The sequence below is a fragment of the Lepus europaeus genome, chromosome 17 (assembly GCF_033115175.1).
Source record: "Lepus europaeus isolate LE1 chromosome 17, mLepTim1.pri, whole genome shotgun sequence".
In the NCBI taxonomy this organism is placed as follows: domain Eukaryota; kingdom Metazoa; phylum Chordata; class Mammalia; order Lagomorpha; family Leporidae; genus Lepus; species Lepus europaeus.
This window is the reverse complement of record NC_084843.1, coordinates 6697843-6712581: the sequence shown is the minus strand read 5'-3', so window position 1 is coordinate 6712581 and position 14739 is coordinate 6697843. Positions and strand designations below refer to the sequence as shown.

The window sequence follows — 14739 nt, the reverse complement described above, 5'->3', positions numbered from 1 at the left end:
CTCACTGGAAACAGGTATCGTGGCCAACCAACCCTGTAGGTACATTCAGGATTACTCTATTCCAGAAACATAGAGACTGACAAAATGATACCAGGAAGAAGTCAAAGCATCCTGTGAAGGCAGTGGGCACTCAGCCGAGCAGATGCCAGTGTCTCGCATCAGAGTGCCTAGGTTTCATGTTCACCTGGGGCTCCTGACTCCGGCTTCCTGCTATTGCAAACCCTAAGAGGCAGTGGTGATAGCTCAAGGAACTGGGTTCTTGCCACTCACGTGGGAGACCTGGATTGCTCTCCTGGCTCCTGGCTCCAGCAACAGCTCTGGCCATTGTGGGTATTTGAGGAGTGAACCAGCGGGTGGGAGCTATTTCTTTTTCTCTTTTTTTCTGTGTCTTTCAAATAAATAAATCTTTAGAAAAGCAACCTGTAGGCCGGTGCCATGGCTCAATAGGCTAATCCTCCACCTGTGGTGCTGGCACACCAGGTTCTAGTCCCGGTCGGGGCACTAGATTCTGTCCCAGTTGTTCCTCTTCCAGTCCAGCTCTCTGCTGTGGCCCGGGAGTGCAGTGGAGGATGGCCCAAGTGTTTGGGCCCTGCACCGGCATGGGAGACCAGGAGAAGCACCTGGCTCCTGGCTTCGGATCAGCGCGGTGTGCCAGCCACAGCAGCCATTGCAAAGTGAACCAACGGAAAAGGAAGACCTTTCTCTCTGTTTCTCTCTCTCTCACTTTCCACTCTTAAAAAAAAAAAAAGAAAAAGAAAAGCAACCTGTATAGATAAACCTTAAACTGTTTAAGAGATTTTTTAAAAATCACACATTTGACCACAATAAATAAAACCTTTAAAAAGTAAAATTATAAAAATCATACATTTGCATACTTGTGCATAAACATGAATTTTTAATGAAAGCAAATCTAATTATAGACTATATTGGCTCATAAGTAGTTTCTTTTTTTTTTTTTAAAGATTTATTTTATTTATTTGGAAGAGTGAGAGACAGAATCTTCCATCTACTGGTTCATTCCCCAAATAGCCACAATGGCCAGGCAGAAGCCAGAATCCTAGAACTTCTCCCACATGGGTGCAGGGGCTCACGTCCTGGGGCCACCTTCTGCTGCCTCCCCAGGCACAGCAGCAGGGAGCTGGACTGGAAGCAGAGCAGACCGGACGCAAACCAGAGCTCCTAGGTAGGACGCCAGCATTGCAAATGGCGGCTTAGCCAGCTGCGCCACAATGTCAGCCTCAACCAGTTCTTTCCTTACTGGGGGTCCTAACCCAGCGACCGCATTCAAAACGGCTCTCCCTGAAACAGCAGCAAAGCTCAGTGGTTTACACAGCTCCAGTTTTGTTACTGCTATCGTTCATTTTGTTTCATTCATCTGTTTGTATATCTGTCCATCTTAAGGTTTGTTTGTTTGTTTGTTTTTAAAGGCAGAGCAACAGGGAGAAAGACAGTGAGACAGTATCTTTCATCTGCTGGCTCACTCCCCAGGAGGCCAGACCTGGACGAGGTGGAAGCCAGGAGCTCCAGCCTGGTCTCCTACATGGGTGGCAGGGGTTCGAGTACTTGGGCCATCAACTGCTGCCTTTCTGGGCACATGAGCAGGAAGATGGAGCAGAAGTGGAGCAGCTGGGACTCAACCCAGCTCTCCGATGAGACGCTGGCATTGCAAGCAGCGGCGGGACTTGCTGCACCACAAAGCCAGCTCCATGAGTAATTTCTTACAGGAGGTCCTGGCCCAGGGGTCACTCAAAACGGCTACGTCTGAAGGACACAGTGGCAGAGAGCAAAAATTGGGCTTAGACAGCTCCAATTTTGTTGTTCATTTTGTCTCCTTCATGGGTTTGTCTTAAGAAATTGAAAACACTCAACCTCTGAATGCCAGCTTTCCATACGAGGTACAGTCACGTGCCACCTTCAACAACAGATAGTGGCTGAGTTAGAAGACCAAAAGCTACCAAATCTCAAAGTGAAATCTTAGTCCTACGTGGATCTACACAACCCAACACAGAAAAATGGTTTACCCTGTAGAAATTAACACAAAGAGTACCCCTGGGAACAACCCTTTTATGTACAGAGTAGACTTTAACAGCCAAGTAATTAAACACTGAGAGTAAGATCGCATAATTAAAATGCTGACAAACCTGCACACAAGTCGGCTGCTGGAATATTTTCACAATTCCTCTCTATACATAATGTATGCCCCTTCTGCTCAAGTTTCCTCTATGTTCTTTGCCTGTGAAATAATTTACATTAATAAATAATTTATTACCGCAACTCCTAGAGTAATTATGGGTTTCCATCTAATTTTTCTGAGCAGATGAACTGTTCTGTTCTCAGTCCCTCTGACCGAGAACAAGTCTCTTCCTAGCGGCCTTTCAGAAAGCGCCGGTGTGCCTTCACGCGCTCACGTATTCTGCCACTTCCAGGTCCTCTCCCCGCCTGGATGCTATGGAAAATGGAATGTGGGGTGTCCATCGTCCCGGCCACACAGCACTCATGTAATGGCTGCAATTAGCCAGGGGTGGTGAACGGCGGCAGCGCTCACACCACGTGCCCTGTTGCACCAAAAAAGATTAAACTAACACATGTGCACCCCAGGTCAGCTGCAGACAACCCCCACTGCAAATGGCGGCTCTGGAGGGAGCCGTGTGCTGCAGCTCCACCACAGTCCCTGCCGAGGCCCCGCACGACACCCGCTAGAAGTGAGCGCCAGGAATCAGGGCAGAGCTTCCTGTGTGAAGTGCGGGATGACTGGTCATGCAGGCGGCTCTTCCCCAGAGAAGCTGTCAGCAGAGGCAGCCCCGGTCTGGCCCAGCAAGGGGGCTCGGGGTAGGCCACAGGACAGAAAGGGAACCAAGAGGCGATACAGGCCTCTGCTGAAAGGGTCCCTGCAGGGTATGACCGCCAGGCACAGGGCAGGCGGGCGGGGACCAGCTTCACTCCACTCTGCCTCTGCCTCCCACACCTCACCTTGGCTTTGTTCTCTCGCCTGTTTTGGAAACGCACAAAACCACTTTATATCAAATCCCCAACCTGCAGTGGGAGACAAGGGTGAGGCGAGGCTTGGGACCCAGCTCTCAATCACAGAGCACGAAGCACTGCTGCCAGGCCCTGACTCCATCAGGTGTGTGCTCAACCTCGGCAGGCAGAGGAGCCCACGCGACTGGGAAGGGTGGCACTCCAAGAAGCAGCGAGTGGGCCCCTGCCCTTCACACCCAAAGGCACCTGCCCGGATCTTGAAACTCATGCTGCCTTCCAGCTAGGACCCTGAATGGGGGCCGAGGAGGGGAAAACCCTGAGACGCGGGGCCAACTGCTCCCAGCTCTCAGGGGAAGCCACAGCGGAGTCCTCTATCTCAGGCGATGGGCTGGGAGCTGGCAATTATAATAACTTGGCGTTGATCTGTGCTTAGCTTTGTCTGGCCTGGAACAGTCCAACAGCCTCTGGGGAAGTCCAGCCGGCCCCTCAGGGTATTGTCTTCCCAGGCACTGAAAAGCCGGCACACCCAAGACATCTCCACGCCTGGAGTGCGCTCCCGGTTCCCGTGGCAGGGTGAGGCCACCAAAACCTTGGATTGGATGAGCCGAGAGTAACCTGAGCTTCCTCCAGTACAGCGGGGCTTGGTGAGGCCTCTGACAGCTGACACTCCTGTCTTAACAAGTTCACGAAAGCGATGGTGTTGGGGGGGGGGGGGGTGGCAGCTGGCGCCTCTGGGGTGCTGCTACAAGCACCTGCCCACTTGCCAGGCGAGGAAACCAAGGCTCAGGAAGACGGGGAGATCTGCCCACAGCTCTACAGGCCTCTGCTGCCTAGGAAGTTGTCCTAAACCATGGAGAAGCCACTGTTGCTTCTTCTTGCTCCTCTGCCGGACAGACATCCCCTCGAGAGCAGGGGCAGGGTGTGGCTCACTCCACTCCTGCCCCAAGTGCCCGGCACACCAGTCAGGCACTAGTACCAGTCAGGCAGTTCAGAAGGGTTATCTGAGCCCCAACACTGCCCATTAAACCCACAAGAGTTCCACCTTATTTTGACGCACACAGTGCAAAGGTGCAGCAAGACTAACGCATGAACAACCTTGAAATAAAGACCAGCATCTCAACAACCCAGTTTACAGGGAAGGCCCCATCTGGAGCTGAAGTCGAGGCAGGGTTGAGGGGCTGGGCGCGCCCAGGAGCCTGCCTCTGTCTTCCTGGGAAGGCGGCAGGCAGCAAGCCCAGTCGTGAGATGGACTCTGGAAGCAACAAGGAAGGCTTCTGGGCCACGCGACTGGGCACTGAGGGTTTGTGGAAAGCAGCGGCCGATCCCACGGGAGGACAGGCCTCTGAAGCACGCCACACAGGTCAGCCAAGGCCAGGTGACCTCCCTGGTCCTGGATCCTCTGGCTGGCAGCCTTCAGAGGACCACCGAGCAGTCTCCCTTCTCCTCCTCCTGGGTTCACCTCTGCCTCCCAAGGGGAGGGTGACCTCCCTCGGCCTCAGTTTTCTTCTGTGAACGAGCAAGCCCCTGCCCCTGCAGCTGCACAGGATTATGGGACAGACCCAGTACCCTCCTCATCTTCATCCTCATCCTCTCTTCTACTTTGAGAAGTGCCTCAAGGTAAGGAGGAGAAAAACAACAACAACAACAACACCGGACACAGAGGGAAAGGCACGGAGACTTTGTATGGCCCTCGGCAGACAGACTGGGAACCTGAGAGCCCAAGGGTTGTCCACTGTCAAAGTCTGGTTTCTGACTCAACACAGATGCCACCAACTCACACCTGGCAAGATGTCCCCAGAGAGGGCAGGAGAGGCCCAGAGAGACACCCACAGGAGAAACCATACCCAGCCGTTCTGCACACCAAGACATCCATATGGTCAATATGGTCAGCTCTTTTCATCCCCTATAAAAACCAGTCATTCTCCCAGGCATGGCAACAGAGGAGCGGAGAGCACTTCCTGAGAGGCACGTCGGCAGAGTGGATCTCGGGCCTTGGAAAAGTCCCTGCCCTCCAACCTAGGCACGAACCTGAAAGATGGCCTCAAAGGCAGACTGAGATGCTTACGTGGCCAACGTCAATAAGAGCAGCAAACAAAACAGCCCCTCCACCCACCAACCAAGGAACAGTGACATCATGAGACACTGGGATCCAGCCACACAGCGCAGCACCCGAGAGCTCTGAAATGCGTGGAATGAACAACGGTGCGCCGTGGGAAGAGCGCGTGGGAAACGTACGCCGACGCAGCTTCACGTAACTGCGTTCATCATGGACCTGGCCACATGAAAAGATGCAAACGACACCAATGAACAGGAAAACGTCACCAGCAGCTCCCACCAGCCCCCAGGACTACGATGGGGATTTCTGTTTTCTCCTTTACACTTTGGGAGGTTTTGTTCTGAATGACAAAAAGCAACATGGTTTACTTTACTGGTTGGACAGCAACTCTTAATGCTAGAGGAGAAACCCACAGTCACGAAGCACACACCAGTGCCTGGGCCCTCCGCGTCCCAGCAGCCCCGGGGCCACTCCAGCACCGCTGGGGACCCGGGGTTCACACACAGAGAGAGGAGAGTCCCGGGCCGCTCTCTCGGAACCTGAGTCCGGGAGCGCTCCCGGCATCTCACCTGCTGGACTCGGGCCCTGGCTGCAAGGACTAGAGGACGAAGGCTCGGGCCCGCCGGGCTACTTACCCATAATTCCACAAGAGAAAAGGGTAGGTCCTTGACTCATCTTCTTTGGCGTGTGCTGAAAACAACCAGAAAAGCCGTTCACTCTCCGAGTCATGAGAAGCACGTCTGCACATGACTGCGCTGCTCCCTCGCTAACGTCACGACTGAAGGGGGACTGCCCGTGGCCAACGTCAGACTAGGGAGATGGAGGAAGAGCACTCCAAGAGACAGCCGCTGCGCAGAGTCAGCCCCCGCGCCCTGCCCCAGGCTCCAGGCCGTCGTGCACGCATCCAGGGAATGGGCTTTCAAGCCCGCAGAAAGCTCCCACCCCCCACCCCGTCTCGGCCAGGAAGGGATTTTTCCACACGAGTGATGCGGAGGAGGGAGCAGGGCGGGACCTCCCTGGGCCAGGAGGAACCTGGAGTGAGCGCAGAGGGCCTGTCTCCCACTCCCAGATCCCTCCCCTGGGAAAGCTAACGCAGCTCTTCCCGCTCAGTTAAGAGGGGGGCTGGCGGTTCTGCGGCTACAGGGAGCCTGCCAGCCCCACCCCGGCATCTTCAAGGAAAAAAGAAACAGGAAGGGTCTATCTGGTCTCATCACAGGAGCTACGGCCTCTGTACTGCGGGGCACAATATCCCACCAGGGTTTCCTGTCCACTGTCGGCACCCCACGTCTCCCCTTACTCCACGCCGCACCTCGGCTGAATGCCAGGGCCACGGCTGGGAAACAGGTACCGAGGCCTAGGAGAGCCCTAAGTCCCAGGCACTTGCTCATTGTCTACACAGTAAATCAAGCATGGAATATCCTGAGAGTTCCTCGTGCCAGCGGATATGTGCAGGTCAAGAGGCTTGTTCTGGCCTCTCGTGAAGAAGAGACCGTGCCCAGTCAGACCCCGGGAAGAAAGTCTGTCTGACTCAAAGATTCCAAAGACTCGCTCATGCACTCACTAAACAGACGCGTGCTGGGGGCCTCACACGGCAGGCTGTGGGGGGTGGGGGTGCTAGAGTGACAGTGAACACCACCCTCCATCCCCGAGGAGTCAGCCTGTCACAGAGGGCTCCAGCTTCCCAGAGGAGACCCCGACGCCCACCCCCTCAAATGAGGAGCGGCCAGGAGCACAGGCCCTGGCTCTTTAAGCCCTGGCAGGAAGGTGGGGCTGACGAGGAACGCCTGCCCCACCCAGATAAGAGGGTGGCAAGCAGCTGGCACCAGCGCCCTCACCCACCCCAGCCGCCCAGACCCGAACCTCTGCCCTTGCACGGCAGGGCATGCAGCCCACGGATAGCTGAGGGTCCACCCTGACAAGGCTGGGGTCGCAGAGGACATGGTGGACACACCATTACAACACTGAGAGCTTGGGGCTGGAGGGCTGCCAGGCCTGTGTGCGAGGTGCGGCAGAGGTCAGGGCTGGCTTTGGGGAGGAGAGGGGGGTGGGGAACGCCTGAGCGTGTGTTAGAGGACCAGGAGCTCACAGGGAATACAGGGGGACAGTCTTTCTCCAGCACCCTTCCTCAGTTTAAACCAATCCAGACACAATCGGTCAGCTCGCCCCCCTGGATCCCACTGTGACACGACCATGTACTCGACACCTATCCATGGCCGTACCTGGAAGAGTTAGAGCTGTACCTGCCTCCCTCAGCTCACACAGTTAATGCTACAGGACGTGCAGCCAAAAGCCACACCAGCACCACTTGTGGAGAGCGGGTGACAAATACAGCAGAGCCTGCCACAGGGGCTAGGCTGCCTGCGTGGCCAAGCACACGGCCTGTGGAAGCCAGGCAGGCCCCTGGCTCTGAGAAGCAGGGTTCAGAGGGAGTAAATCTGGCCTATCCAAGGCAAGGAGACAGCTCCCAGTGCTCAAATGGCACCTAAGCCCCAGAACACCACCTGAGGAGCCACGGCTCCAGCCCTGCACTGGCAACTCAGACTGGGAGCCCACAGAAGTCCAGGCCAGGCTATGGAAGGCAAAAGAAAGTGGACACTGGGGCCGGCGCCGTGGTGTAGCGGGTAAAGCCACCATCTGCAGTGCCGGCATCCCATATGGGCACCTATTCGAGTCCTGGCTGCTCCACTTCTGATCCAGCTCTCTGCTATGACTTCGGAAAGCAGTGAAGGACAGCCCAAGTGCTTGGGCCTCTGCACCCGTATGGGAGATCCAGAAGAAGCTCCTCGCTTCGGATCAGCACAGCTCTGGCCTTTGTGGTCATCTGGGGAGTAAACCAGTGGATAGAAGACCTCTCTCTCTCTTTCTCTCTCTCTCTCTCTACCTCTGTGTGTGTGTGCCTCCGCCTCTCTATGACTCTGCCTTTCGAATAAATAAATGAATCTTGGAAAAAAAAAAAAAAGTGGACACCAGTGCCACTAAGTGGAACACAGACCCTAGGCCTTTGCCTCCCACTAGGCCTTAGAGGGCACCACAGGACATTCCCGCTCAGGCCCCCCAGGGAAGGTGGACATGAGAGGTACCTATCTTGCAGCCCGCCATGGGACACCCCTGGGCCAATACACAAGGCTACCAGGTCCCTCGTTCACTCACCCACATCTTCACTCGTTCAACAAGGACCTGGTGGCTTTTGCTGCAGGGCCCAGAGGAGCCCACTGCTTCCAGGTGGGGGAGCACACTCCCACTCCCCCACCACCCTGTGTCCAAATCACCACCAACCCTCCCACCCACTGAACTACCTCACAGAGCTCTCCAGCCTGCACCCAAAACTCGAAGTCATCTTTCAAAGCTGAGGTCAGACCAAGCCGTTGCTCTCCAACAACTTTCCACAACCAGAATAAAATCCAGGCCACAGCATCTCCTGCCCCCTCCCTCGCAGAAGCTCCGCGTCTTCTGTCCCATCCTTGCCTGTGCGTGCGGGAGAGGAGTCTGCACAGCCCGTTTGATACTACACAGCCTGAAGCAGCTTGGACTTGTGCTTATTCTCTGCTCCATGAGAACGGAAGCTTCCTAAGGAAAGGGGTCATCTTGTTCATAAGATCCGAGCACAGAGCAGACACCACGGCTATGGCCACTTCACCCGGTGGAGGCCAGACCAACAAACTGGATTTCCCCCGGGCAGAACCCACTGCCTCCCAAATTAATGGACTCATGCGAGGTCAAAACTCAGGAAGACAGCAAAGGGCCTCCCCACCCAGCCTGACCCAGGCTCCTCACGTCAGCCTCCAGTGTCCACCCAAAGGGTCTCAGACCACTGAAGGAACAACTTCTCCATTTTCCCCCTCTAGATGGGCCACCCCTTGCTCCTCTCATTGAGGAGGCAGAACTACAGCTCCCTTCTGCCAGTGGCACCCCAGTTTTGCATCAGGGCACCTCCTTCCCTGACAAGATAGTGCCACGGTGGGAGTGTCGACCACGATGCCCCCAGGTGCCCCGGAACAAGTGGGCATGGAACGAGACATGGCTGCCCCGACACTCGCTGCTCTGTGGCGCTGACTCCTGAACCAAGGGGCCTCAGAGGCTGATCCACCCAGCAAGGGGGCACTCAGCCTGCCCAAGTGCACCTGCTCCCATGGTCCTCTCCCTACGCCCAGGCCCCGCCCTCTGTGGGCCTGGGAGCCTGAGTCCTCCTTTGGTGTGAGTTAGCAGAAAATGGTCTCTGCCACTTACAAATGAGGAGCCGCTGCACCTCGAGATGGGATCAGGGCCCCTCTTGCTTTCAGAGCCCTCTCTGTGAGGCTAGCCAGTGGTGGTCAGGCCCAAAACCTCTGTACTAAACAGTTTCCCAAGGTGTCAGCATACCCTGACCACCGGCAGGTTTCTGCAGGCCTCATCCCACATGAGCAAAGCAACCCCAGGTGCTTCCGCGTGGCTCCCAGGTTGGTCAGAGCCTTTTAACCTCCAGCCTACCAGGGAGGTGACACAATGTCCACTGGCGATGCTGCCCCTGCAGCCAAGTCCCTAACCCCTGCCCAGTCCTCTGCACCTACAGTGGAAGGCCCAGCAAATCGCCAGTGCTGAGGCCCTCGTAAGTTTACAAGACACTCTGCATCTGCAGAGGCGAGGCCTGCCCTGGCAGAGGTTCCCAGTGAAACAAGACAAGGGCACTTTTCCCTTGGGTTTATCTCCCACGACAAAGCCACCCCAGGACCAGACCTCGTCTCTGTGAGACGCCTCGGAAACCCCCAGAGAAGGGTTTTGGAGTCAGAGAGGCAATCGTGGCAAAGGCAAAGGCTGGAAACCAAACAGACTGCAGGGAAGAAGCCCCGACTGCAGTAAAGACGCAATGGAGCCTCCAAGTGGGGAAGCGGCCGAGGAGACCGTGCCAGGCCCGGCCCACGGCGGCCCTGCCTTCTGCAGCAGCTGACTAAGACAGGCGAGTCACTTTTTCCTTCTCCCGACAGAGCTACAGGGAGCCGCAGCGCAGCAGGGAGGAGCTCACGCTCAGCTCCGGGGCGGGGGAGAGAGGCTGAGCACCCGCCCCTGCCAAACAGCACCCAGGGAGACCCCAGCCCCAAGAAGCGAAAAGAGAAGCCAAGGAGGGGACAGCGCCTCAGGTGGAGGCCCCCAGAGACAGATGACAACGTGGCAGCTCTGACTGCTGACGCAGAGCTGGCCCCTAGTATCTCTGCTAGCCCAGGAGACGGCACCACCCTGCCTTGGACGCTGCCTTTGACTTCAGGGCAGCCTGTGGCCTGCCAGGGATGTGGGCTGGGGTTGTTTAGCCTAAAATGCCAACTCAGGGTGCCCAAGGGCATGAAGAGCCCCCCATGGCCAGGCAGGTGGGCACAAGGCCTGACACGGCCACTCACCCTGAAGACCCCAGGCAAGGAACCTGGCCTTAGCCTCCTAATCTGACAGTGTGGGGAGTTATGGGAAACGTCAGGCAACCTGGGGCTGTGCTCTGCCCTCTGCCCAGGAGCCGCCACTCACCAGCTCCCTTTTCCTCCGGACTTGAGAGGGGGCTGGGAGACTCGCCGGGGAGAGAAGGCCCGACCCAGCCAAGAGGGTGATCACTCAGGAGACGAGAGAAGAGGCCCTCGGCCCAAGCGTGGGCGAGCGGGAAGGAGCTGGGGAGCTCAGCGTTCCCAAGGTCAAACGTCTGGGCGGCCTTCCAGGGGCAGCGGCTAATGTTAGAACGCGAGCAGGAAGGGCCCACTCGGCAGAGGAAAGCAACCAGGCAGAGCGGGGCAAAGGGGAAGCGGGCACGGCCAGGGCTGCAGGCCGCGCAGGCTCAGCCAGGGCTGGGGCACTGCCTGCACCCTCAGCCCTCTCCCTGGGGCAGGTGGCCCCTGTGCCAGAAAAGGCAAAACACTGACAGCACCAGTTCAGCCCTTTTGTCCTTTTTTCTCCTACATCTTTCTTGGGAGTAGGGACAGTCACAGTGTCCCCAATATTTAGTTTTTTTTTTGTTTTTTTTTTTTTAAAGAAAGAGAACCATTCACTGAGCCCTCTGAGGGCAGGCGTGGGGGTGGAGGCTTGTTCCCAGGCCTCAGGGAGCAGCTGGGGCTCCTCCTCCAGCACACTGGGTTCCAAGGACCCCTGGGGGACTTGCCCTGCCATTTGGACTTTCTCTCCTCTGACTGAGAAGCAGCCCAGGGCCAGGGTGGACTATGCCTCTGGGGCCTGCTCCCAGAATTCCAAAGCCTCCTGCACTGATACATTTCCCAGCCTCCACAACCCTGTTTTCTTTCTTAATCTTAAACCTCTGCTTCTGCTATCTTCTCAATTTGATCAGAAAACAAAAGAGAAATTATCCCCCATCTTTCCTGCTGTTAAACTGACAGCATTTGCCAGGAAAACGGGTTAGGAGGTTGAAGCAAATCCCACCACCTCCCCCTGAACCTCTGCAGGCAGCCTGGGGCAGCCACAGCTTCTGTCCCACGGGTCTCCATGCTAGAAGCAAGTGTCGGGGTCTTCAGTCACTCACTGCATGTGTCTCCCAGGACCTGGAGGATCCCTGAGCTGACCACAGCCTCTGGGGTAGGAGCAGGGCCTTGCAGGAAGGTCCCGACGCGCAGATCATGTCTGGGCACCCTGCTCGCCCACCTGTGACATGGGTGCCCCCCTCCAGAGCTCTCTGAGCCCCAGCTCCCTGTCTCTGCACGGGGGTGGAGCACACGACTCGCCCCTCAGCGGGGCAGTGCGAGGCAGCAGGAGGCGGTGAGTGGACTTAGGGCCTCCTGAGGCGCTGGGTGCAACCACACTCCCAGTGGCTCCACACGGGCCCTGCCATGCTCCTGCCTGCCCTAGACAAGCCGCACGGGGCCAGGCCCAGACGTGGCCAAGGCTCAGTCCACACGTGGCAGATGACAAAGCCCCCCAGCAGCTCCCCTGATGGATCCACCAACTGGAGTCCAGGAAAGGGAAGAAAGGAGAAGGAAGTGCCAGCCCACATCGGCCAAGCAGCAGCAAGGAGGGACCGTCCCCAGAAGGCAGTGAGGGTGCCCGGACAGAAGCCGTCCCAAGGAGCCTGCCTGTGTCCCAGCTGTCTCTCCTCTCCTGAGAAGACAGTTTCCTTCCCTGGCTGGGGCTGGGTGGCCGTGCTCCTCCTGGAAGAGGTGGCCAACACTAGCCCACCCCACCCTGCCCAGCGGCGGTCCACTGCTGCGCCCAGGAAGGCTGCTCCCCCGGACCTCTGGTCGACCATTCAGAAAATCGCCAGCAACAGAAAACAGAGCAGCTGGCATCTGTACCCACTCAGCTGTGAAACAAGCGGCCACTGGAGAGGCCTAAGCCAGCAATGAGGTCAGAAGCCACAGGGCAATGGGACCCACGCCCTCCTCTCCTCCACAGCCCTTCTCCTGAGCACCCCTAGGTATCCAGCAACAAGCACAGGGCCTTCACAAAGATCCCACTCTAGTTTGGGGTTCAATCAGTAAATGAGATCAACAGATAAAAGGTTAAACAATGCTAAGTGCCTATGAGAGGGGAAAAGATATATGGAAAAGAGGACCAACGTATGTGGGCAAGGGGCGGGGAGAAGACGTTACAGTTTAGGCTGAGCAGCCAAAGAAAGGGAAAGAATCCCAGGCCGAGGCAGGCTCATCCCTGACGTCCGAGCCGGGACGCCAGGGAGGCCCGAGCACCTGAGTCGGGAGTCACACAGCTGAGGCCACAGCGGCTACGTCACAGATGAGACTAGGTAAAGTCCTCGCACCTCCTAGCAAGGGCCCGAGGTGGGAAACCAGGAAACGGTTCTTCGAGGGGCCGCCGAGACCAGTACTGTGTGTGGCTGACGGGTGGACAGGTTAAAGGAGCCAGAAGACCAGGCCATTACCACAAGAACCCGACGGGCAGGACCAGGTGGTGGCGGGGATCAAACTCTGTCCCTGGCCACGGTGAACAAAGGTTGCCACCGACCAAGCACACTTCAGCTGCTTCTCCCCTGCCCTGGCAGCACTGGGGCCCTGGGGGGAGCTGACGCTGGCCCGAAGGAAGAAGCATGAACACACGCCCAGGAAGTGGAGCAGGCGAGAGGGGAGGGGCAGAGCCAGGGAAGCAGTGAATGCCCTGACCCGGCCTGGCTGTCACCCTTGTCACATGAGGGAGCTTGCCCCGCTGGCTTCTGGGCCACTGTGCCCACCTGCTAAGGCCCCAGCTAGTGTCCCTGCTCTGGGAGCTGTTCCCTGACACACCGGAGCCAAGTCCAGCCCCTCTAGACGGCCCTGGACTTCACAAGCTTCAGCTTGGGGTACCGCTGATGGGGTCCTCAGGGGTCCCTGTGCCCGTGACCGCCTGGACAGCCCTCCCCCACTGGACAGAGATTCTCATGGGAAGAAGAGCAGGGCCCAGCTCTGACTCGCTCCTCCCCAGCCCAGCACCACACACACCACCGGTGCTCTGGGAAGGCCTGGGTAATGAGCGCCAGTCCCAAGCTGGGGCTGTCCCAAGCTCCTGGGAGGGCCAGAGACCTCAGCCTGTCTGCCCCAGCTTGGGTTTCAGAGCACAAGGCTGGGGAAGGGAGCCCCCAAGGGTGCTGAGTGTGGCTCAGGTGAGGAGCCATGAAGGGTGCCCCTTGCTCTTGGGGGACACTGCAGCGTGGCAAGTCCTCAGCCGTCTGTCAAATTCATCCGTAGGGGCATCCGGACCTCAGAGTGGCTTCTTCTCCCTGCTGAGGGCCCCCTACCCACTCCCTGTCCCAGCCACCACCACTGGGTCAGAGGACAGCATGCTGTCACCACAGATCACTGTGCCTCCTTTCCCCATTGCTCTGCTCCTGACATTCCCGCGGGAGCAGCACCGGCTCTGTGCCCACCAGAGGCACAGCCTTGTCTCGGCCATGGGCAAGGCACAGCTCCTCTCTGGAAACCAGGTGCAGAGAGAACACTGGCTCAGGCTGGCAGAGCCATGTGTGCTGTCACAGGCCAGGGTAATGGCCTGGCCCACCTCACTCACCGCCATCTCTACTCTGGGCTGAGCGAGTTCTCTCTGCCAGTTCTCCCCCGAGCTTTAAGACGCCTCATCGAGTCCAACTGCCGGGCACTCTGACCTCAGTATGCTAGGCCGGGATGCCCCATCCACAGCCCCACCTGCACACGGGGCCTCCAAGGTCATCAAGGAAACGAGGTCACGAGGTCCTTACCGGTTCAGGGTTCAAGGTCCTGCATGCTGTGGCATCCGCTCCCTGGCTGTCGAGGCTGTTTCTCAGGATCATCACCATCGTCAGCACCTCAGGCACTGGGCTGCACCCCAGGGTGGGCACAAGCCATCTTCAGCAGGGCACACGGGCAGGAGTGATGCCTGGGCACCTCCCGGCTGACTGACATCAGCAGCAACAGCTCATTGGCCACTCATGCTCGTGGGGGCGGGGAGGCCCTCCGAGAAACAGCCACGCGTGGTCGACTCCCTGGAAAGACAAAAGAAAGCCCGAGGGGTTCAGGATGCGGATGACCAAGGCCCCAGAGAGCAGCCCCTCCCCTGGCTCTGGGAAGCAGGTGAGACACAGCCCCCCTACCAACGGAGCTGCATTCAGGCAGGGCTCCCTGTGATGCCTGTAAGACCGTCCTCAGGATCGGGGTGGGTGAGAAGCTGCACGGCCTCTCACCACTGAGCTGCTGATGCAGGCCAGTTTGGTAAACACCAGGCCACATCCAGGGAACCCGAGAGTCCCACCGTGCCTCAATCCCCGTGTCTAAAACTGAAGC

The 14739-nt window shown here is 57.6% G+C and overlaps 1 protein-coding gene across 1 annotated transcript in view; it reads right to left on the bottom strand.

Moving 5' to 3' along the window:
* FAM53B (family with sequence similarity 53 member B) overlaps nt 1-14351 on the bottom strand; it is a 73091-nt gene extending 58740 nt beyond the window's left edge. Inside the window, exons 1-2 of the mRNA XM_062215382.1 lie at nt 14178-14351; nt 5671-5725 (exon numbers count right to left, since the gene is read on the bottom strand). Of these exons, the coding sequence (XP_062071366.1) occupies nt 5671-5725; nt 14178-14255 (133 nt within the window). The 5' untranslated portion in view covers nt 14256-14351. The remainder of the gene's footprint in view (nt 1-5670; nt 5726-14177) is intronic.
* Between the last annotated feature and the right edge of the window lie 388 nt (nt 14352-14739).